Genomic DNA, 23,842 nt, shown 5'->3' with positions numbered 1-23,842 from the left:
ACAATTGGGGATAAGAAATTTTTATCAGAGCAGCTATTCAATTTATGATGTGTTTTTCATCAATCAGCTTTTTAATTTCTGCATATACTGAGGTTGAGGAATTACGGGAAATCGTCTTCTCTTTTGATGAGTGGGAGTGAAAATTTTATGAAATGTAGATTTGAGAGTGTGTTTGTAAAATTTACAATTCCGGAGATAAAACATGGAAAATCAAGGGCTAACTGATGTTTGACCGGGAACTGGTTTTGTTCAATGTGTAATACTTATTTTGATTGAGCTAAGGAGAGTCCGAGTTGAGGAAAAAATCCCGGCCGAGTATGGGTCTATGTCCGTCTTCGGCAAAGATGACGTCGACATTTTTGGCTACCCAATCGCTACATTTCACTGTGTTATTGATTACACCAATTGTCTTGATTAATTCATAAGAAAAATTTTTGAGATCTTGTATTGCCAAAGGCTCTGTCCAGTGACCTTCTTTGCTGTTCATTATCACCGCGTTTGCTAGGCTTTTGTTGATTATAGTGCATACGCTCTGCGAATACACTAATGCTTTTATTTCCATGTTCTCAAGTTGGTTTTACAAATTGACCGGCTCTAGTTCTCTCAGACGGTCACTATATGAGATGACTGCTACACAGTTGTCGTCTAAACCGTCTTAGACGGAGTCTTAATTTGCGTCGTAGATATTTTGCTGTCTTAACACGGAATCGATTTGATTCACCTGTTCTTCAACAGTTGCAGATATTCCGACCATTAAAGCTTCGGATGACGTATCATCAACAATATTGGTTTCGGTTTTATTGAGTTTTTCGACTTGCGACAAACCTCCGCAGATTGTGATTAAACAATTTTTGCAGATTTTTCACAATGCAGGGCAATTTTGACGGTGACTAGGCAACCAAGCACTTAATTCTGACAGATTGTGGGCTTGAAGATATTCTTGGTTGGTCTGGGACTATTCCACGGTTTTTGGATGCAATTGACAGATGGGATTGCGAGATGATTAGACATTGTATAAGCCGAAGTCCCCGATATTCGGAGTTGATTTTGAATCCACATTTCAAAATTTACTGCTAGTTCCAATAAATTCTGTGGCTGTCCTTCTTTCCTTCAACATTTCTCCTTGTATTTCTCCATCCAGCATATTAGCAATAATTACATCACCGCTTGATTGACTCCCCAAACTACCCAGGTCGCAATTTAGGGATTTTTCTACTGGCTCTCCTTTGAGTTGTCTTTGTGTAAGGGAGATGCTTCGATCAAAAGTTATATTCCTTTCTTTGGTGAAGAAATTATCGAGGATATCCCACAGGCCTTTTCTGGAAATCTGATCACTTTTAACTGTTATTTCTTGAGAACCAAAAATCCGTCAGACATCTGTGCCTAACTAAGGTATGTAATTGAGACAGCTTTTCACGGTCTATTGCCGCATAAAATTCCCACTGTTTTGATTTTCCGAAAGTTCTTAAGCCATGCAGTTTTGGGTTAGTCGTTTCGAATTCGACAATCTCTCTTACTCTGGGCCGTACTGTTGTCCAAATATACTTCTTAAATTGGCACGGAAGGAAGGGAGACTTTGTAAGTGGGTGCTTCTTGTAATATGTCGAATGAGATCCCTCCCTAGCTAGTTTTGCCAATTTCAAAATAATCTTTCTTCTCACCAATCTCAATGGGGGTTCTAGAGTTGGTCGATCCGATAATGGTTCTATCCAAAGTAGAGCGCTTTCTTTAGTTGCTGACTGCGCCATGCGATACCTCAGACCGTGAGGTACGTAATTGAGCAGCGATTTTTAGTCTTTGTTCACAGTTTGGATTTGCAACACAAATCCACTCTCCAATGCTCTGCTTGAGATAGCAATTTTGGAAGTTTATATGGAATTCTGTTACGATTCCAATTCTGTTTTATAGCTAAGAAAGCTAACGCAGTTCCACTTACAGTTTATAAGTTATTCAAAACGAGAGGTTTTCATAAGCAACTGAATTCGAGAGAAGAATATACGCGAATGAAACTTTACAAGGGTTAACAAAGGTGGGATGTATGAACAAATATGAATACTTGACTTCTTAGTCGGAGGTAAATTTGAATTGAGTGAATGTGTAAAAGTCATCAATATACACCCTAGGTTATGAAGATCATAATTGGTACATATCACATCATTAATTTACCATATATATCACAATATTAATTTTTGAACAGCAATATCTGAACTTCATTCAATTAACATTTGAAACAGTGCTTAGCCGAAAAATTCAAGAGCAAAAAACATGAGACTGAAACCAAATGTCAAGCGTGAAAAGCGTAACTTTTGTATATCAGTAATGGTGAACGGAAGGTTAGGCGAAGTATCAAACATAGACGGAAAGCTCCAGAGTTGGATGCAAACAGATTTTTGGTTCACGACACAATTGAATATCCACAAAAAGTTCATGTTGTTAATTTAGTAACCCTTGGTGGAGAAACATTTAAGAAATTTTTTTTGCAACATGTGCTCAGTTTTGATCAAATTTTTATCATGCAAAAAAACTATGAGACGTGATATTTTACGTAGAAGCGGACACTTGTTTTGTCCATATATTGCTAAGCAAGTGAGAATAATGAGCTGTGAAAAAAATATTCGCTAGGCAAGAAAAAGGTTTTTGCACGTGCGTTAATTGCAAACCGGTTTCTTAATTCTGAGCTAAATATTTCTTTGGCCAGTATTGGCTCTTCAGTCATTTCAATAAGTAATTTTACATTTACAATTTATGATGATTTTAAGTATCTATCAAACTTCAAAATTCAATTTCGATATACCTTGCGTCGTCATTTTGACTTTTTGTTTTTTTTACAATTTTTGGACCCTTCTATACATGATATTTTTCACACCTTTTTATTCTCACTTGCTTAGCAGTATATGGACAAAAACCAGTGTCACCTTCTATCTTTTTTTGAATATTATTCAACCGAGGGAGCTGAACACTCTTCATGCACTCTATTCTCAAAAAACAGCATCTAAATAGTACCAATTCGGGAAACTGATGGTGGCTATTAAAAACAGTTATTTGGTAGTTTGGAAACTTTGGCGAAGCACATCCGACGCTAATCCCCCTTTTTCATAATCGACGTAAAAAATTCACAGCTTTTTTTTTTTTACTTTTGGGTAGAATTTCTCTAATTTTTTTGCTAATAGCTGATTGTTGGCGATAGGCGAATGCCATAGTGGCCATCTTATGGTTACACTGGAATCACATAAAGAACATCTATAGGTGATAGTTTACCTTGAGAAAAGAGCTTCACTGTCTTCTCCATTCGCTGCCAAACTATCAGGTGATTCCAAAGTTGTCAGTTTGACAATCCCAGATCCGGCCACAGCGCCAGCCATCTGGGCAATTATGTACATAACACATTTCAGAACCGAGATTTGCCCGTTCACGAGGAGCGCCAATGACACTGCCGGGTTAATATTGCCCCCCGAAATGGCGTTGAACATCTGGACCAGAAGTGCAATTGCGAGACCAGTGCCCAAAGCGCCTGCAATTACAGAAGCCACAGAATCGCCGCTGCTCCAGATCCCAATCAGACATGTTAAGAGGAAAAAGAAAGTCGCCAGGAATTCTCCAAAAACAGCTCGCCAAAAATCCAAGGTTTTGATCTCGTCAAGACCAACCACAAATGTTCTGCCAAGAAGTTTCATTCTGCTGTCTGAGGGTTCGTCCACAAGTTCCTAAAGATTAAATGGCCATATTATCTTGCTAATTATTTAAATTGTCCAGAAACGGACTTTCCAAAATTGCAGCCAGGTCATGCATCTTGATATCAATAATAACATAATTTTCAAACCAAAAAATTACGTTCAAAAGTAGCCTTTTTATGAAATTTAAGCAGGTCAAAAATAGTCAACTCATTCGCCTCACAGAGTTCATCACAGTCAGATTGGTCAATTTCTAAAAAAATGATTGAAAATGATGTTTTTATGGTCTTCAAAAGACGTCAAAAGCATTCACAAGATAGGAACTGGTGACCAGTTTCTGTGAAGTTAGCAGTTGAAATTGAGTTTTTTTTTCATGATGCTTCACGTCAATTATCAGCAGGAGCTTGTTTAATAAATTCATTTTCCAGGTTGATTTTCTTAGTAATAACCGCAAAAAAAAAATTTAATTTATGGTCTAACCTCTCTCTATATGGTTCTATGCGACGACAAAACTAATATGAAATATGAATTTGCAAGAAAATGAACTAGATTTATCTAGACAAATTGGCAAGTCGGAATCGTTAAAATTTTGCTCACCCGTTAATTGTCGTTTTTGTTGTTAAAAACGTTCCCGATAACGAAATGCGGTTTTGCACTGAATAAATCTCAAAGACCACAATGACGCATTGAGAAAAATAAGGGAACGTTTAAATTGCCCAAACGGCGTTTCATAAACAACAGTATGGTTAAGAAAGGAAAAACAAATTGACAAAAAATTGGGGCTTTCCCCAGTGAATTTAAAGCTCTTTCGATGACCAATTTAAACGATTAAATTACTAGTAGACACGTGTTGGTGTTTGTTTTTCTTGTTCATAGAAACCCTTATTTTTCCTGGTGAACAAATAACAACGATTTTGAACTAAAACGCAAAAACACTTATAAAATATACACCATTTTCAGACAAGAACGACAATGGCGTAACTTCTAGTAAAATATACCTTTAAAACCTCAATTTATTTTTTTATATTTTTATTTCCACTCAGCGCTAGAAAAAATATTGACCCAAAAATGTGATCCAGTTAAGAGTTTTCCTTTCTCTCAAAGTGGACTTACCGTTGAAAATAGTAAACTGAAGAAACAATCGGTATACTTTACATACAGTAGGTATTCAATAGGTATATGAAAAAGGAAGTATAATATCAAATTATCATGGTCTGTTTCAAGAAAATGTTAGACTGTTTCTGTGATTATTTTGAGAAATAATGATATCTTGTGGCTTTGTCTGCCGCCATACCTTTAATAACCATTTTAAACTACATGATTAAAACACTGAAAAACGGTTTTGAAGCTAAATTTCTTCACTTTTTGATGTTGAACAAATGCGGAAACTCGATGCCGTAATTGCACGCAATTTATATCCATTCCTTCATAAACTGTAATAGACATTATTCGCAACGCGTAAAAATTGAGTAACTTGAACTAGAACGCACCAGTCAATTTGCGGAAAAAAGACAAAAATAATTTTCTTTTCAAATCACACACGTCTCTTCTCCTTATGAAATAGTACAATCATATTTTTAAAGAGTAGAAAAATGCCAAAATATTTAAAATTCAGCAGAAATGGTCGGCGATCAACTGGAATTGTGTTTCAAGGCTTAATCATAGCTAGTACAGTGAAGTGAGTCACGCCTGCAACTGAAAAATGAGATCTTAAGATGTCAAAACGTCGTTAGTTGTAAATCTTGGGGGGGGGGGGGGTAATTTCTATGTGATTTTTTTAACCCCCCTCCCCCAGTACGTTATGCACCCCTAGTTACGGAGAATGTCTCAATATATAGTAAATCATTATGTAAAAATATGGCACGTGCGTCTGGGGGTTGCAAATAATATGCGCCCGGATCTGAGTGTCATAATAATTCAGTACTGAATCATGAAAATTCCATTCTGATTTTTTCTATTTCAAGAATTCTTGACAGGACATATCATAGCCTGATAATTGTAAATTTCAGAAACTCATTCTGATTTTTTTCTTCTCAGACTGAAAAATAGACTGGGTTTGGTCTGCTCAGAATGAAATTTTGATGAGTCATGCACTGAATTTTTTCTGGACAGCCTAAAATTCAGACTGAATTTTTTCTGCACATTAAGACATTCAGCCTATTTCTTGTATAAAGAAAAACGTTGTCTGAACTGAAAAAAGGTTCATCTTATTAGAGTACTTGAGCTAAAATATTCATTCAAAGTTGCTGTTTTTGATAAAAATCAATAAAAAATAAGTTTTGCCGGTTTTTGACAGTTCTAGAGCTGAAAACTTCGTGTCAATAGTCCATTTCACACCTGAACTGTGGAATCGAGCTGTGGATTCGAGCTGTGGAATGGAGCTGTGGAATCGAGCTGTGGAATCACTAGATAATCTTCACTGGATAATCTTCACTGGATATTTTCACTAGATATTCCCCACCTCATTATCCGAGTTTTGATAGCCTTAAGTGTTCATTCACGGGGTTCTGAGGCGGCTGTAGCATGTTGTACCGGTTCCAATAGCCGCCAGATCGACCATTGCCTGCCGTCAAATTCCTCACAGAGATGCGTCTGAAGATTCAGGTGTCACGAATTTGATCGAATACTACAAAATATGTCCAAATTTGCATCAGATACATCTGAAATAAATGAAACAACAAGCCAAGAAAGGTACCAATAAGGGAAACCAGGAAAATACATCACTGCTTTAATGATTTAAAAACAAATGTGAGAAAGTTACAAGTTGACAAAGGTGCTGTAAACCGTTTACACACTCACATAAAACTCATAAAGAACTCACGTAGAACTCACTTAGAATTCATAGAACAAATGAGGATGGAAGAGAGTTGGCTTTGCTAATCACCAGCTTCGTACAAATTCTTCAAATATGGCAAGGATTAAAGCAGCTAGATGCCATTACCCCTCGCCTTCAAGATCACAATGACAATCATAAGCATGAAAATCATTGGGTTTTATAAGCTTTGTACTTTTGTAGTGAACACTTAAGTTTTCGCTCAAAAAAAAAATTATTTTTTGCAACCAACACAGGATCCAGATCACCACGCCACATATGCCCAGCAAACTTCACCTTCGATGGCCAGACGGCCTCTTTGAACTCTATATATGTTTGAATTCTTTAGAGCACAGTACGCCGGAGTAGATGGACGTCGGAGCGAACACCTTATCAATTTAGTGGACTTCGCACGAGAGTTTACTCATATTTTAGTAGTTGTTGGTGACAACGACGTAAAAACGCAAAAAATTTGGTATATTCTGCAAAAATATATAGAGTTCAAAGAGGCCGTCTGGCCATCGAAGGTGAAGTTTGCTGGGCATATGTGGCGTGGTGATCTGGATCCTGTGTTGGTTGCAAATAATTTTTTTATAAAACCCAATGATTTTCATGCTAATGATTGTCATTTTGATCTTGAAGGCGAGGGGTAATGGCATCTAGCTGCTTTAATCCTTGCCGTATTTGAAGAATTTGTACGAAGCTGGTGATTAGCAAAGCCAACTCTCTTCCATCCTCATTTGTTCTATGAATTCTAAGTGAGTTCTATGTGAGTTCTATATGAGTTTTATGTGAGTGTGTAAACAGTTTACAGCACCTTTGTCAACTTGTAACTTTCTCACATTTGTTTTTAAATCATTAAAGCAGTGATGTATTTTCCTGCTTTCCCTTATCGGTACCTTTCTTGGCTGGTTGTTTCATTTATTTCAGAGGTATCTGATGTAAATTTGGACATATTTTGTAGTATTCATTCAAATTCGTGACACCTGAAACTTCAGACGCTTCTCTGTGAGGAATTTGACGGCAGGTAATGGTCGATTTGGCGGCTATTGGAAACAGGTACAACGTGCTACAGCCGCCTCAGAACCCCGTGAATGAACACTTAAGGCTGTCAAATCTCGGGTAACGAATTGGGGTAATTCAAGGTGGTGGTCTTAGGGGGGTCGCGGGGGGGGGGGTTGGGGGGGTTTGGGCTTTGATGAAAGGGAGGTTCCTTCCATATCACGATATGCTAATCCTCCTCCTCTCCTCTCCCTCTCCTCTCCTCTCCTCTCCTCTCCTCTCCTCTCCTCTCTCTCCTCTCCTCTCCTCTCCTCTCCTCTCCTCCTCCTCTCCTCTCCTCCTCCTCCTCCTCCTCCTCCTCCTCCTCCTCCTCCTCCTCCTCCTCCTCTCCTCCTCCTCCTCCTCCTCCTCCTCCTCCTCCTCCTCCTCCTCCTCCTCCTCCTCCTCCTCCTCCTCCTCCTCCTCCTCCTCCTCCTCCTCCTCCTCCTCCTCCTCCTCCTCCTCCTCCCCTCCTCCTCCTCCTCCTCCTCCTCCTCCTCCTCCTCCTCCTCCTCCTCCTCCTCCTCCTCCTCCTCCTCCTCCTCCTCCTCCTCCTCCTCCTCCTCCTCCTCCTCCTCCCTCCTCCTCCTCCTCCTCCTCCTCCTCCTCCTCCTCCTCCTCCTCCTCCTCCTCCTCCTCCTTCTCCTCCTCCTCATCCTCCTCCTCCTCCTCCTCCTCCTCCTCCTCCTCCTCCTCCTCCTCCTCCTCCTCCTCCTCCTCCTCCTCCTCCTCCTCCTCCTCCTCCTCCTCCTCCTCCTCCTCCTCCTCCTCCTCCTCCTCCTCCTCCTCCTCCTCCTCCTCCTCCTCCTCCTCCTCCTCCTCCTCCTCCTCCTCCTCCTCCTCCTCCTCCTCCTCCTCCTCCTCCTCCTCCTCCTCCTCCTCCTCCTCCTCCTCCTCCTCCTCCTCCTCCTCCCCTCCTCCTCCTCCTCCTCCTCCTCCTTCTCCTCCTCCTCCCTCCTCCTCCTCCTCCTCCTCTCCTCCACCTCCTCCTCATCCTCCTCTCCCCCCCGCGTTTTAAGAAGTACCAAACAGGCTATCATGACTATCACAGTCTGTTTTGCTATTTTGTAACGTGTCCTTACAAGATTTTACTTGGTTTTTGCCTGATCTTGCGACACGTTTATCAAAACTTGCGATTTTCGAAAATTTCATTTTTACTATGATTTTACTCTGATCAGAAAAAACGATAAACTAAGACTGTCCAGTGACGTTTCATGAAAGAAATGTTTCTGGGTTTTGTCTGCACATAATGCGAGGTAAATTTACCCTTAGGTCATTCTGATTCAGGACTGATTTAAAGTTTTACCATTGGATTGTAATGAATCAGTACTGAAAGGCTCTGACACTCGGGTCCGGGCGTCCACTAAGCTGCGGGGGGGGGGGGGGGTTGGACGCAAAAAATTAGATTCAGCGCTTGTCTAGGAAATGATACATCTAGACATTACATTATGTTTCAAAAATAATGAGAAAATTTAATGTTCGTTAAGTTGCTAAAGACAGACATCAACAACATCACACTTGTTTATGTGACCTTGATATATTTGTTAAAGGGCGATGAATGTACTTTGAAAAAGATACTTTTCAATCATCAACACCGATTGTAGCTCTGATGGAGAAAAGGGTTGAACTCCAATACTTTCAATTCTGAAAATGAAGTTTACCGAAGCAAGTTGCATAATCTGTACAAACATTCTCGTTTAAAAATAACAAATAAGCGACGAGGAAAATTAATGTTTATGTCTTCTTTGTTTATGAAAACATGAAAATAGGCAAAATTTAAAAATTTCGTCACTAATGAGTTAAAATAAAAGTGAAAAAAATAGCAGGGCTTGACCTGACAGAATTCAAAGATTTTTCAAGGAATAAACAAGAGACTAGGACTTTAATGGACATTAAATAGATTTGGAAAGCCACTTTGACAAAAAATAAATTCATGGTCAATTTGAAAACAATATACAGCGCAAAACTACTCGCTTTTTAGTAAATCCACTTCGTGTTTTGGGGTGATCAAAATAACTTTTCCATCTTGACTTCAAAAATAATGAAAAAAGATCTCAAAAAAAATCAACAGCTGCCCAATACAACTAAAATTTTGAATAGTAAAAAATTCGACTAAAATTTTAAGCTCAGAGTTTTGTGGTTTTTTATTCAAAGTCCACTTCAAATACAAAAAATTCAAATTTTATGGTCTAAAATTGTCAAAATGTTACAATAGCAAACACAACTGAAATGACGATTGTCTAACCAATTAAAATTGATTGGAAACAAATCTTTGCCAAATGATCAAAAACATTAAATGTAAGCTGAACTACGACGAATTATATCATTCCTCACTAGAGGGTCGCTGAGACACGATTTATTAAAGTACGAGAGAGCAGAACAATACGAAAACTGGAAATGGAACAGCTTCAAAGCCAAACAATTTTGAAAAGGGATGATGCCATGAACAAATTCTTGTTATGATCACCAGAAGTTTGAAAGTACCTGTCAATTATGACACTAACTGACCGGGCATCAAACAAATGTGTTCAAAAAATTCAAAAACTTATTTTTTTCGAACTCAATAGAAATGAAAAAAAAAACAAAAATTATGTTGAAATAGCAAACTACGTACCCTTGCACCTGCAATAAGATCTAAAGCAACCTATCATTATTGGGACTGAGCCAAAAATAGCGAGAACAGAGCAAAAAATATGTTGAAACCTCCAATTTCCATTGATATTTTATGATCACCCGTTATCAAAAAAAAATAAAAGCCAGTCATTTTTTAAAATCTATTTCAACTTGAATAATAGCTCTGGTTCCAGCTGCAAATGAGCCAATGAAAACCGTCATGCACAAGAAGTACATTAGCAACGGGTCATATTCAACATTTAGAAAAATTAAAGAAAAAAGTCAGTAATAAAAACGAGAAACAAGGTCAGTCAATTAAAACTTTAAACAATATCAGCTCAATCATTTCTAAAATCTAATGAAAGCTGCATGGAATGAGTTTGGTTGTTGAATGTATAGAACCACATATGTCAATCGTACACAATAATTCGATAAATTTGAGTGGAAATACATGGCAGAAAATTATAAAAAATTATACTGTCAAAAAATTGATTGAAAGATTTAGTTGTCGTCACAGTTAAAAACCTTTGAGACTGGCAGATTTTAATTTTCACTAATCCAGGCAAAATTTAGTGATTCACTAATTCTACGGCAAAAAAACAACAAACATGAATAAAATCGTAAAAACACTTAATTGATCTAAGAGTGGTTGAAACACTTGAATTTGTGCAACGTAAAATCTTTGAATTATGTTCTGTACCAAAGAGGAAAAGTAAACAGATATAATTTAAAATTTGAATCACGCTAAGACCTTCAGTAAAATCAAAATCAGAATGAAAATTTCACGCTTTATGATTACTTAGTTTTTCGCTCTTTTTACTAATCTTGGATGATTAGAATATAATCACTGCAATTTGGTTTTGATCACTCTAGTATGACTTCAACAATCCGTGAGCAAACGTTCAAAACTTGAGCTCCCCAATACAGTTCAAAGTCAATAAGTTGAGAACAGCATTAGATATAAGCTGAACTATGACGGATTATATGATTCCTCACAAGAGGATCGACGATACACGTTTTATTAAAGTAGGAGAGAGCACAATAATACAAATACTGGAAATGAAACCATGTCAATGTCAAACAATTAAAAAGGGCTGATGCCAAGAACTAACTTCTGTTAGGATTATCAAAAGTTTGACGGTACTGTTATTTTCGACACTAAGTGACCAGACATCAAACAGATGAGTCCAAAATATCCAAAGACAATTTTTTTTTCGAAATCTGTTCAAATGAACAACACAAAATTTATGTTGAAAAAACGAATTACGTTCCCTTCCAACTCCAATAAAAGCTAATGGGACCTATCATTACTGGGACAGAGGCGCAAAATAGCGAGAAAAGCAACAAATACTTTGAAATCTCAAATTTTTGCTGAATTTTGCGATCACACATTATGAAAATAACAATAAAAAGTAAGTCATTCTTTAAAGTCACTCTTTTTTTTTACTAATTTGGGATGGTTCGAATATAATAAGTCCTAATTGATTGTGATCACTCTAGTTTGACTTCAAAAATCCGTGCACAAACCTTGAAAACTGTTGCTCCTCAGTACAATTCAAAGTAATTGCCCGGGTCGAGGTTTGGCGGTGAATTTTCGTAAGAAATGCGGTGAAATGCGGTGAAAAAAATAATTTTCACCGCGTATTTCTTACATCTTTTTGCGGTGAAGGCGGTGAATCGCGGTGAATTATTTATTTTCACCGCGTTCTCAGTATTCTTAGAAAAAAGAATCGTCCTCCACACGGTTGCGAACCTCTGCCCTTCTGAATGCATTCAACTGCTTAGTCTACTGCGCCAACTGTCACTTAGGTCCTTGAAATTTCTTGTGAAATTAAATCAAGTTGAGTTAACTTTGGAAATCATATGCGGTGAATTTTTGTACGAAATGCGGTGTTTCGCGGTGAATTTTTGTAAGAAATGCGGTGAAATGTGGTGAATTTTTTTCACCGCATTCACCGCTTTCACCACATTTCTTACCTTAATTTGCCACAAAAGTCGATAAGGTGATTTTTTGTAGGAAATGCGGTGAATTTTGCGGTGAATTTTTGTAAGAAATGCGGTGAAATGCGGTGAAATATTTATTTTCACCGTATTCACCTCAATCACCGCATTTTTTACAAAGAATCACCGCATTCACCGCATTTCTTACAAAAATTTACCCAAAAAACCTCGACCCGGGTGTGAAAAGAGAAGGCCAAGAATAGCTCAGAAGAGCTATCTCTATCGCAGTTCTTAACAAATTCTGACAGAGCAAACATTTATTGTAAAATTGGGTTAAGTTTAAGAGTATTGATAGTGGGAAGGCAACAGAAGTGAAAATGTATACACGCCGACAAACTGAAAAAGATACACACGCAATGCATATAGATGGAGAGAAATTTCTGTATCAAGATTTCTCGACAATTTCAAGCTTACTAGAAAAGGTCCTGATAATGATGCAGTCATTTATCAGGAGGCAGAAATTTTTGTGCACATCCATTTGAGAATTCAATCCGACAATTAATGCGTCAAAAACCATCTATATAATTGAGGTAGTTGTGTAACTTTTCGTACTTACCATAGGAGTTTAAATACGCTTTTCGGTCAAGAGCTTTTCAATTTGCTTTTACTTGAAATTGTATTTTGTCGTTAGCTTTTGATCAAATAACCAGTTAATGAATAATTGTGACGGCCTCTCTCGCAATTGCTTTTAGTTGATCTTTTGATTGTTTAGAGAAGGCAAATGAATTGACCAAATTAAACAAGTTTAAGTATTTTCTATGGAAGTAAAAATAATCAGAAATAACTGGTTTAGAACGATCTTCGTTTTGAAATGATGTAGGGCTAGTTTTTGATGGGCAAAAATTGATCGTCAGACAGCGAACACTTTTCAAAATACAATTTCAACGCTTTCAAATGGCATAAAAATATAGAAACATTTTAGAAACTTAAGTTAGAGCTGTAATAATAAGAGCTCGAACGCTTCTGAAAACAGAAAAATCTATAAAAACTAATGAGTTAGAAGCTGAATTTTTGTCCTCTGACCAATTCAACACAGTTGGTTCAATTTCTGTCACCGGATCACTACTATCGAATGAACCGCGTAAAAAGATATTTTGAGCCATCAAAACCGTTCTGCTGGGGCTAGTCAAATAAAATTAACCGGCCTTTTTGGTATGTAATAAATCAATTTGATTCTCGACAACTTGGTAATTTTCTGTTACTCTTCGCAGTAATATGATAAACAGAATCAGATCTTAATGGTATCATCATGCTTCTTCATATACAAACTGCGTACTTCATTCGCAATTTGGTTAGGCGTTAATTGTTTTGATGAGTTTTTAATAACTCCCGTAATTAAAACTGATCAAACAGCTACGCAAATTTTTTATGCGGCTCAATTTATTTGATTCAAGCTCAACTGTATGAAAAATTCTGGTTGAGAAACTGAACCAACTTTCATTATTTTTTGAGCTCTTTTCATTCCCGTTGAAGAGCAACGTTTTTGTTCCGATCCCTCTTGAGGGGGGGGGGGGGGAGGAACTATATACTCAACTGGGTTTTTTTTTGTTCAGTCAATTTTGGCCGATCGATATATTCATCGTAGAGAGTTGAGACTGGTATCATTAGAAAGCTTGTCAAGCGTAGAATATGGAAATAAAAAGATTTTTTTTGATTTTCGTTTTTGACAGGGAGATATCGAGGTTTAAACTTTCGAGAAAATAGAGTGAATTCCGTTGATTTCATTCCCATTTTTTCGGAATTTTTGACTAAAATTTTGCCAATTTTGATGAAATTTAATAAAATTTTTCATGAAAATGTTGTTGATTTTACGTTTAAAGACAAAATGCATTGTCGGCAATTTTCATTGAATTTTTTTTGTGACATATTTCGGCTAAAAATTTAACAAAATTCAGTAATTTTTCATCAAAAACAGCACGAAATAAGTTTCTTTAGTCCACTCTGATTAAATTTGCACGAAGTGCACACCCAAACACCACTAACACAATCTTTATAGACTGAAAACGGGGCTAATTTCACTTCTATTTCCTTTGAGAGTGCTCTGTAAATAAAACTTTGCCGTTTTTGCTAACTTTATTCGTTGGTTATCAAAAACGCAGCTTTTACTTTTGATTTTTCAACAAACAAAATATCTATATCAATGATATTCCAAAAATTAAATATTCCTAATGGGCAATCAACATTAGCAGGACTAGTTCTGTACCAATCTTGGACCGTTACAGTCCAAAAATAATTCGGATTGTCATCAGCCGTTTTTTTTATATAAAACCTCGATCTTTTTTTATATTAATTAAATAACAGAACATTTCAAATCAAAGCTCACTGGTGATAGGTCCTATTGGCTTCCTAATTTGCTCCCAATTAATTTATCTAGTTGATTGCTTGAAAACTTATGGTTGTTTTGACTTTCAAAATGTTTGAATTTTAAATTAAAAATGGCTTATTGAACTTTGCCTCCATTTTTCTCTTACTTTGGTCAACTTGAAGCTTAGTGTCATCTATCAAAAAGTGCTCCTTCTCTCCGTTGAGTTCAAACTTAGTCTTTATTGCGGTTTTACGCTTTAAGTTATGGTGTTCTGGCTTTGATACTACTAGAGGTCACAATTTTTTTTAATTTTTAGGTATTTGCCACTTTTTCATGTTTTCTAATTTTCAAATTATCACGTTATTTTCATTCATATATCACAAATTTTGCGTTCCAAATAACGGACAATTGGTAATATTTAAATCCTTAAAGATATAGATTGTGGTTCTTTACCACTTCGACAATACTTCCTCGAAGAATTTAATTGAATTTTTTAATTTTGTCTTTAACTATCATTTTACATTGTCTTTTTAATCCTATTTAATTTCCTGTACAATGACCCGGTTTGATTGGTTTTTTTGGAAGAGTAGATGAGCCGACGTTCTGATATTTGAAGATAGATAATGGCTTTCATGAATTTGAAAACAATTGTTTTTCAAAATGAAAAACAAAAACGTTTCAACTTCGCAATTTTGTTCCTTTTATTGTCTGTTTTTTACCTGGTCTCGTTAATTAAAGGTTAAAGATGACATTTTTTTGTCAAGAGAAGTTGTCAAGAGGGATTGGTATCACAAAATCTATTGTTTTTAAAGAATTCGTCATGAGTTTACTGGATTCGACACGTTTCATTAATTTACTGGCTTCGACACGTTACCTAGTTTCATTAATGAGAGATCACATAATACATTTCAAGGTAAGGTGTCAAAAGGGATTGGTGTGACAAAATCTAATGTTTTAACAGAATTCGTTATAACTTTACTGGCTTCCACACAGGTTTTTTACAAGAAAAAGTAAATGAATTTTCGATTTTTGTCATATTTGTCGTTCTTTTTGTAGACGTAAGACATATTCTGGATAATTGCAGGTCTCAAGGGCTTCCTTTGGAAGAACGGACGATCCTATTCAAATTTTTCATTTTGTAATTAATGACATTCATGTCTTTTTTTCGAAAGAAAACAAGTATTACATAATTTTGCATTTTTTTTATTTTGTCTAATTGTTGCTTATTTTCATTAATGAGCGGCCAAATAATACAGTATCGGTGTTCGAAGAAGGTGCAATCGAACAAATTTTAAGTCTGGCTTCCAAAGCTTTTTCTGGCAAGTTTCAATTGATTTTTAGCTTGTTGTCTATTTGTTGTTCTTTTTGTAACTGCATAAAAAATTGAATACCAAGAGTTCTTTATTCCCTTCTATAGAAGCATTGGTAACTGTAATGGGATATTTTAGTTGATTCCTAATGGTTTTCATTACTTTAAAATTAATTGTTTTCTTAAAAAAATTCAGCGAATCTAACGTTTCTCTTCTTTTTTGTCTAATTGTTACCAAGCTTTATTATGAACTGATGAATAACCATTTTTTTCCGGTGAATTACAAGTTATTTTGATTATTTTCAGTTTTATCTGACGCTTTTTTGACTTTGTTTTTAAGTTTTGTTTTTTAACACGGACATAAATTTTTGATGTAATTAATGTTTGTTGTTGTTGTCTGATTTTGCCGTTCGTCTTCGCTCGCTTTCTTAATATCGGCATATCTCATCAATCTAATGCATCTTTTTCTACTCCACTGAGTTATTTGCTTTGGAGGCTATCTTTTCGTTCAAACACTAGTTTTTTTTTGAAAAATACTTGAATTTTTTGTGTTTTTCTATCTATTCCTCATTTGGTAGACAATTATGCCAAAATTTTGGATGAGCGGGGTCGGAACCTTGTGTGCGATCGCACATTACCGAGCCGCCTTGTTTAGGAACATATTTGAATGATCAATGCAGTGCTTGATAGCACATACCCATGTCCGGGTTGTCAAATGTATTCACGACTATTCACGACAAAAACTTTATAAGAAGAACAGTTTAAAATTTTTGAGCAGTGCACCTAATATAGTACGTAAACCTAAAACGGGAAGAACAAAAATCGATGAAAGAAATGTTTGCAATGTTTAGTTTTCCATGTAAGAAATTGTCAATAAGTTCAGTTTGTTCGGTATTTTGGCTTCATAAACTTAAGAAGAGTTTGTCGGTAAAATGGCTCTATGCCCTAAGAAAGCACCGATATGTTCCGTTTCTTAATCTAAGAAATGTTCGGTTTAAACCTTTATCAAACGAAAAAAATCGTCTTAATGGTCGGTTTCTTAAATTCGGGAGGTTTTAAACGTAAAAACAATTTAGAATGTTTGCTTTTACAGCATAAGAGTTTGTTGGTAGGATGGGGTTTGGGATGTATGAAGCCGTCGGCATGTTCAGTGTTTAGATTTAATATATTCCGTTGGTAGATTATATTATGTATACTTTGTTTTTGAAACGGAAGACTTTCTCGCCATTCAAAATTTCAACTTTCTGTTCATTATGTATTCAAATGTTGTGATAGCTATTGATTTGCAAGATTTTTCAAAGCTACCTCGCGGAGACCTTTTCTAATCGCAAAATGATTGACATTCTCCTTTGGCTGATTTCTGAAACCAGTTGAACTAATGTTTATTTTGTTTGTTTTTCTATTTAAAAATTCAACAGACGTGCTGAAAATTGCTGGTGAATTAGTTCATTAAATCACACTCACCGAGTTATGCATATTTACGTAACAGTAACAGAACATCTGAAATATTATACCAAATAGAAAGATTTCCATCAAAGATGCACTGATCCATTGATGAATTTTCGGATACCTAAAAACCTAAAAAGAGTGGTTGAAGTGATTTTGGTCTTAGGAGTTTAATAAATTCAACTGATAGGAGTGTTGTTTTCTTGGTTTTTAGCAAAATTATGATATCCACAGAAAAATTTAAAAATTGACGGATAAACATATCAACCGATATGATCAAAAGAAGAGCAGTTAAAGTGTTGAAGACATTTTGAAAACTAATCCACAACTTTTGTCCTCATCATTCATGAAACATTTTTGCAGCGTTTGATGCGTTTTTTTTACTCAAACCTAAAGAGTCTTTGAATACACTGACCCTATTCAGTAGGACAATACTAACCATAATTGATATTTTAACACCCCTTTGATATGGAATACAAATAATGGCCAGCTGCCTGCTATATGAAAATTTTTTCTGGCTTCTCATACTATGCACTTGAGAAAAAATCTTTCTACAGAAGATCAAAAATTTGTTATAAGCAATAAAAAAAGTACGACATTTGCTTAAAAATTGAACAAAGATGAATATAAATCCCAGTTTTTAGTCTTCGGTCAAACTTTCATTTTCTTGCGCATCTTAGAGAAAAAAAGGGAAACATCAATTTTTGGCTTCTAGAGTCTAGTTATATAATTTAAAAAAGGGAGCATTATCAAATTTGGAAGGCAATTTCATAAGCAGGTAAAAATTTGATTTTGTGTAGCTTTTAATTGAAAATATGAAAAAAGAATGTTTTCTTTCAATTTTAGCGTGCATTTGTGCTAAGTGAAATACTAAAACTATTCTAATTCACAAAATCTAGCAAAAACTGTGAACGAAACTATACTTCATGAAATTATATCGCCCGTTAGTTTTGTTAGTTAAGCAGGTATACGAAATATAATTTGAAACAAAAAGAACAGAAATTATTAACAAAGTTTCCCAAAAAGAGAAAAAAAAGCGAAAACTGTCTTCAAACCCAATTTCTTCTCCAATTTTCAAAAATTGAATAGAGTTTTTCACTGTAATGCGAAAGTTTTTTTAGTAATATGTTTTTTGTTTGTTTTTCTATTTCAAAATTCAACAGAAGTGCTGAAAAATGCAGGTGAATTAGTTCATTAAATCGCACTCAACCAGTTTTTCAATTAATTTGAAAAATCAGGTAAATGAGTAATTTTCTCGTGATTTTTTTTGGCTTGAAAACGAACACAAAAACTGTTTCTTAGACAGAAAACACTGAAAATTTCTAACGCTCCACACCAATCAAACCTAATCTGAGAAACCTTCTTCGCGGAATGTTTCCTACGTTCGAACATACGAACATACGAAATCGTAGAAACCAAACATACCAAATTTAGGAAGACAAACATATCAAATTTAAGAAGCCGAATACACTGACTATTAAATTACTTTTATAATCGAACTTACTAAATCCAAGAAAGCGAACAAATCAACAATTTCTTACGTCCAAAAACCAGGATACCGCCAATTACTTACGTTTACAAACAACGGTTTCTAAATTGGACAATTTTGATAATTGATTTTCATCATAAATGCATACTTACGTAACAATAACAGAACATCTGAAATATTATACCAAATGGAAAGATTTCAATGAAATACACTGATCCTTTGATCAATTTTTGGTTTCTAAAAGACTAAAAAGAATGATTGAAGTGATTTGGGTCTTAGGAGTTTAATAAAATCAACTGATAGGAGTGTTGGTTTCTTGGTTTTTAGCAAAACTATGGTAATCCAGAGAAAAATTCAAAAATTGACAGATTAACACACCAACCGATGCGATCAAAAGAAGGGCAGTTAAAGTACTGAAGACGTTTCGAAAATTAATCCTCAGTTTTTGTCCTCTTAATTCATGAAACATTTCTGCTGCGTTTGATGCGTTTTTTACTCAAACCTGATGAGTCTTTGAATAAAACGGTAGAAATTTGATTTTGTCTAGCTTTTAAAAGATAATATGATAAAGAACGTTTTCTTTCAATATTAGCGTGCATTTGTGCTAAGTGAAATACTAAAACTATTCTAATTCACAAAATCTAGCAAAAACTGTGAACGAAACTATACTCCATGAATTTATATCGCCCGTTAGTTTTGTTAGTTTAGCAGGTATAAGTATTCTAGTTTGAAACAAAAAGAACAGAAAATATTAACAAGGTTTCTTAAGAAGAGAAAAAAAGTGAAAGCTGTCTTCAAAGCTGATTTTTCTCCAATTTTCAATAATTGATTAGAAATTTGATTTAAAATAAAAAAACTTACTATCACCTGAAACACAAGTTAATTCAAGTAACACGAGTATATGATTTATATATATATATATATATATATATATATATATATCATATTACTTTTATCCTAATCAATTCTCCGGTTAGTCTTTTGTATAATAGAACGATCAGATTCAACAGAAACAACTAAAGTTTGTGGGGATAAGGGATCAAAGTTTTTTTGTGAGACAATTGCCTTTTAAAAAAGCTACTTTTATCCGAAAAACCTAACAAAATCACATTTTTCAATTTTTAGAGTCGAAATTCATGTTTTTGTTTGTTGTATCTGTTCAAATTTCAAATGAAAAAGCTGAACAGCAGAAATATTTTACTGAATGAGAAAACCGAGAGTGTAAAAACTGTTTTGGATACAAACTAAGAGATGAGATTCAATATCTCAGTTTTTGATTTCCTATATTTCAAATCACTTTTATCTTAATCATTTCTTCAGTTGTTCTTTTCCATTATAGAATGATCAGATTCAACTACATTTTCGGGGGATAAGGGATCAATGTTTTTTTTGTGAGATGTTTGATTTTAATTTTTAATTGTGAAATATTTTAAATTTTGATAAAATCCTTGTAAGACAAAAATTTTATTTAATAAGAATAGATTCTGCATGAAACGGAACTGCCAATAGGTTTTAAAGTATAAATTGTTTGCATTATTACGGTTCTTGACAGATTAAAAATGAAAAGTGAACAAATAATTGCAAAAATTTCTTTCGATGAAGAATGATAGTTGGAGAAAAATTTTCTATCCATAATATTGAAAATTATTGTATATCTATCTTTTTTTTCACTCTAGTTTTGATATTATATTTGAAGCCTAATTTCTACCCGTATTGTCTCCAAGTACTGGGCAATTGTAAATGCCAGTCTCCCATGTAATATAATTTGAATTTTCAAGCGTATTTCAACGGCGCAAAAAACCAAATTTTAACAGTCACGGTGGCGCAGTAAGGAGAACAAACAGCAAGTGTGTTGGAGATCGTGGGTTCGGTCGCCGTACGGAAAATTATTTTCGCACTTGGCTTAGACTTGCCAAGTCTGAAAAAGTCTTAAATGTGTTATTATCATAGCTCTGAATCAGTACTGATACCTACACCTGGAATTAGACTTGCCCAGTACTGACATTGACTTGGCGTTATTTACGGGTACATATACATAGACAGCTTCAATTTTCTGGGACTAAAATTTATCTGAAATTGAAGCTATTTGGAGAAGAGCCAGATCGTTAAATTTTATTGCAATGAACAAATATAGCAGGGAAAATAAGAAAAACGGGATAAGAGACAAAAGAGAACAAACACAAAATTGAGTAGATTTTTTTTCATCTCTTTATTTGATCAATTTTAATCTCAAATCTGAAGTGGCTTCTTCAAGTATGAAACGTACTTCTCTAATATATTGGGGTAACGGTTCATTCAAAATGCCATCAGTTTCGTGTTTTTTTTTCATGCATTCCAAAGAAAGCAAACAGATATCTAACAACATAGGGTTTCGTAATTATAAAACTATAGCAGGTCTAAAAAGTGCTAACAAATATTTTGTCAATAATCTTTTTGATTTATGCGCGTTTTTAATCGTAAGGGATCTGGTTTATTGTTTGTTTAGTTTAGAGTACAGTATCATAATTTTAAGTTGAACAGCAAAAAGATTATTTTATATAAGATATAAATTCTTATTTTTTTTAAAAGAGAAAACGATTAATTAAATCTGCATTTTTCTCCGACTTCTGGAGGTAGTACATTTAGTGAATCATTTTGACTTTTTCAATAACGTCTTTTAAAGAACATGCTGCGAAATCAAAAGGAAATTGTTTTCTTGGAAAAATTAAACAATTGTCAATTGGGGTACTTTTTTGTTTTCGCGGGAATTTTAAACTAAATCTGAAACTTTTGGTTCAGTTTTTCCGAAATGTTAAAATTCTATTTTAAACTCGTTGAAACTACATGACTTCGAACCTTTGATAATGAGTTGTTAAATAGTTTGATAAGTTTAGGAGCAAATCTTGAGCTTTTTGATTATGTAAACAAAAGGAAGAAACTTGAGCGATGTAAGTTGAATTGGAGTGTATCTCTATTTGATATGTAAACAAAAGACAGAGACGAACTTTGCAAAGTGACCAAGTCGTCTAAAGTAGTCAGAATCAAACTCAGAAGCTATAAAACGAAAGGAAGCAAGTATGATTACAGCAGGAAAAAAAAATTTGAAGAGCTTGGGAAAAGCACTGATTTTTTTTTATAAATTCCACGCAGCCCCAAAATTGCAAACCTAAAATTTATTTTAGTTAGATAAAACTTGAGTATTTAACCACTATTTGTAGCAACAAACTAAAGGTTAATGTTTACTGTTTTCAGGAAAGATACAAGGGTATATTAACTAGGATAAAATTGTGCCTAAAAAAGGAAAAAAAATTAAAAAGTCTACTTTGAACGATTTGGCGACCATTTTTTTTGGTATTTTCCAAGAAAAAGAAAAATTCTTTGCCCCGAATGGCTACATAAAGCATGAGTAAAGGAAAACAAGGAAAAATAGGTAATTTTTTTGCCGCAAACCTTATTGTGTGAAAAATCAAATTGTATGTGGAAAAAAGTATTTACTTTTTTTTTGTTTTCTTTTTGGCATGGTCGGAGCAAAGACTTTTATTCATTAAGACCTGATAGTTTTATGGTGTATTAAGAACGTTTGGCTTCCATGCGCAATTTCCAAACGGGTTCAAATCCACAACAAAATTAAGCACAACAAAAGAGTGGTTGAAGGGACAAGAATGCAGAAATGAATTAAAGAAAATGGATAGAAAAAGGTTTGCTTTCTGTTGCGAAAATTTTTGGATCCAAGTTCTTCACTCCCTGATTAGGTTTCTTTAAAATTGTTTCAAAGAAATATTTAGAAGTTATTGTGTATTTGTAGTAGAAATTCGGCATAGATCTCGGAATTAAACACAAATAATTTTGGAAGTTCTTACAAACAAATTTTGTCATGCAGGTCAAATTTATCAGGGAAAAATTTTGAATATCAACGGGTCGAACTGAAACCTAAGCTATGAAAAACTAACTGTTGAACAAGTTTTTTAACAATACAGTGAGGAGAGTCAAAATTGCCATACAAATAGAAATAATAAGTGGTGGACCTTCAAAAGAGCAAAATTTTTGAAAGAAGAATTTGGTTTGAAATAACGAGCTGTGAAGTAAGTTCGATGTTTCAGATAGGACTAATTAATGCTTCATCGAAGTCTTTTTTAAGAATAAGTTGATGAGTACAAAAGAGCGCATGGTTTGTTTGGAACAGTTTTGGTTGAGAAAAACCGATCTGTTGAACTTATAAGCACTCAATTTTTTGCCAAACCCGCATCAAGACCTCATAGCCCTAACTCCTATCACCCCATTGACCTAATTTTTTTACTGTTGACTTCTGGGACAATTCCTTGCTCAATGAGAAAAACAAGGGCTTTTTCTGGTAGCCGAAACCGTTCATTTAGTCTTTTAAAACAAACAAAAAAGAGAGGAGAAGCTTTTGTGCTTCTTTGAAAGGAACAACATTTTTACCCGAGTCAAAATTCTACTTGAGGCCACAGTCAAACTTGAAGGACGCAAATTAGGTATTGTTCAGATTCAAAGTCTTAAAGCTTAAAAATATTTTAGAGGAATAGAAGTAGGAAGACCTAATTTTTCCTGATTTTTCCTATCAGTGTAACCATAAAGAGAATTGTTGAAAATTAGTTAAAAAGTAGCAGTTTATACCCCCTAATGGCAAGAAAAGGAGCTCATGCAATAAAGTAAATGAGTATTCATAGCGGATTTTGAATAAGAACCAGAGTGCTTGTGTTGATATAAGATTGTTGAGCGTGAAAAGTAGGAAACCACGCAATTTTAGTCCTATTGAGAGAACATTTATTTAAGATAAACCACAGCGCGTGAATAGCATTTCTCTCTCACTATTGCACTTATACTGTAGGTCAAATTGTTCTAAATGAAAGGACACCTTACTTGTTTTTGATAAATTTTGATAAGATCGAGTACCCTCAAATGCTCCGGGTTAGGCTTACGAGGCCGAGAAACAGCGTTTTTTCAGTCAAAAATGAGAAGGAAAACGCTCAAGTGTAGCAATTGGTTCTTAGTAAGAAAAAAATATAAAAATAGTGAGAGTTTTTTTTGAAAGAACATAATTTCGTAGTTTCCAGTGCGTGAGACCGCAAAGTTATCCAAAACCAAAGGTGGCAAAAATTATTTATTTCTGGCCAGTAACACAGTTACTGGGAGACAGAAATTATTATAATTTTTT

The 23,842-nt window shown here is 34.8% G+C and overlaps 1 protein-coding gene across 3 annotated transcripts in view; it reads right to left on the bottom strand.

The window, feature by feature from the left end:
- The window catches only part of LOC142346094 (aquaporin-5-like), a 54,235-nt gene that overhangs the window by 20,244 nt on the left and 10,149 nt on the right, over positions 1-23,842 (bottom strand). For 2 of the 3 annotated variants that reach the window (XM_075398596.1, XM_075398595.1), the window contains exon 2: positions 3,259-3,704. In XM_075398596.1, coding sequence (XP_075254711.1) covers positions 3,259-3,704 — 446 coding nt within the window. Of the gene's footprint in view, positions 1-3,258; positions 3,705-12,694; positions 12,746-13,015; positions 13,097-23,842 lie in introns of those variants that run through there. The other variant, XM_075398597.1, reaches the window with a different exon arrangement.

This window comes from Convolutriloba macropyga, chromosome 9, assembly GCF_964194025.1.
Source record: "Convolutriloba macropyga chromosome 9, txConMacr16.3, whole genome shotgun sequence".
NCBI lineage: Eukaryota > Metazoa > Xenacoelomorpha > Acoela > Convolutidae > Convolutriloba > Convolutriloba macropyga.
This window is presented reverse-complemented; position numbering and strand designations above follow the sequence as displayed.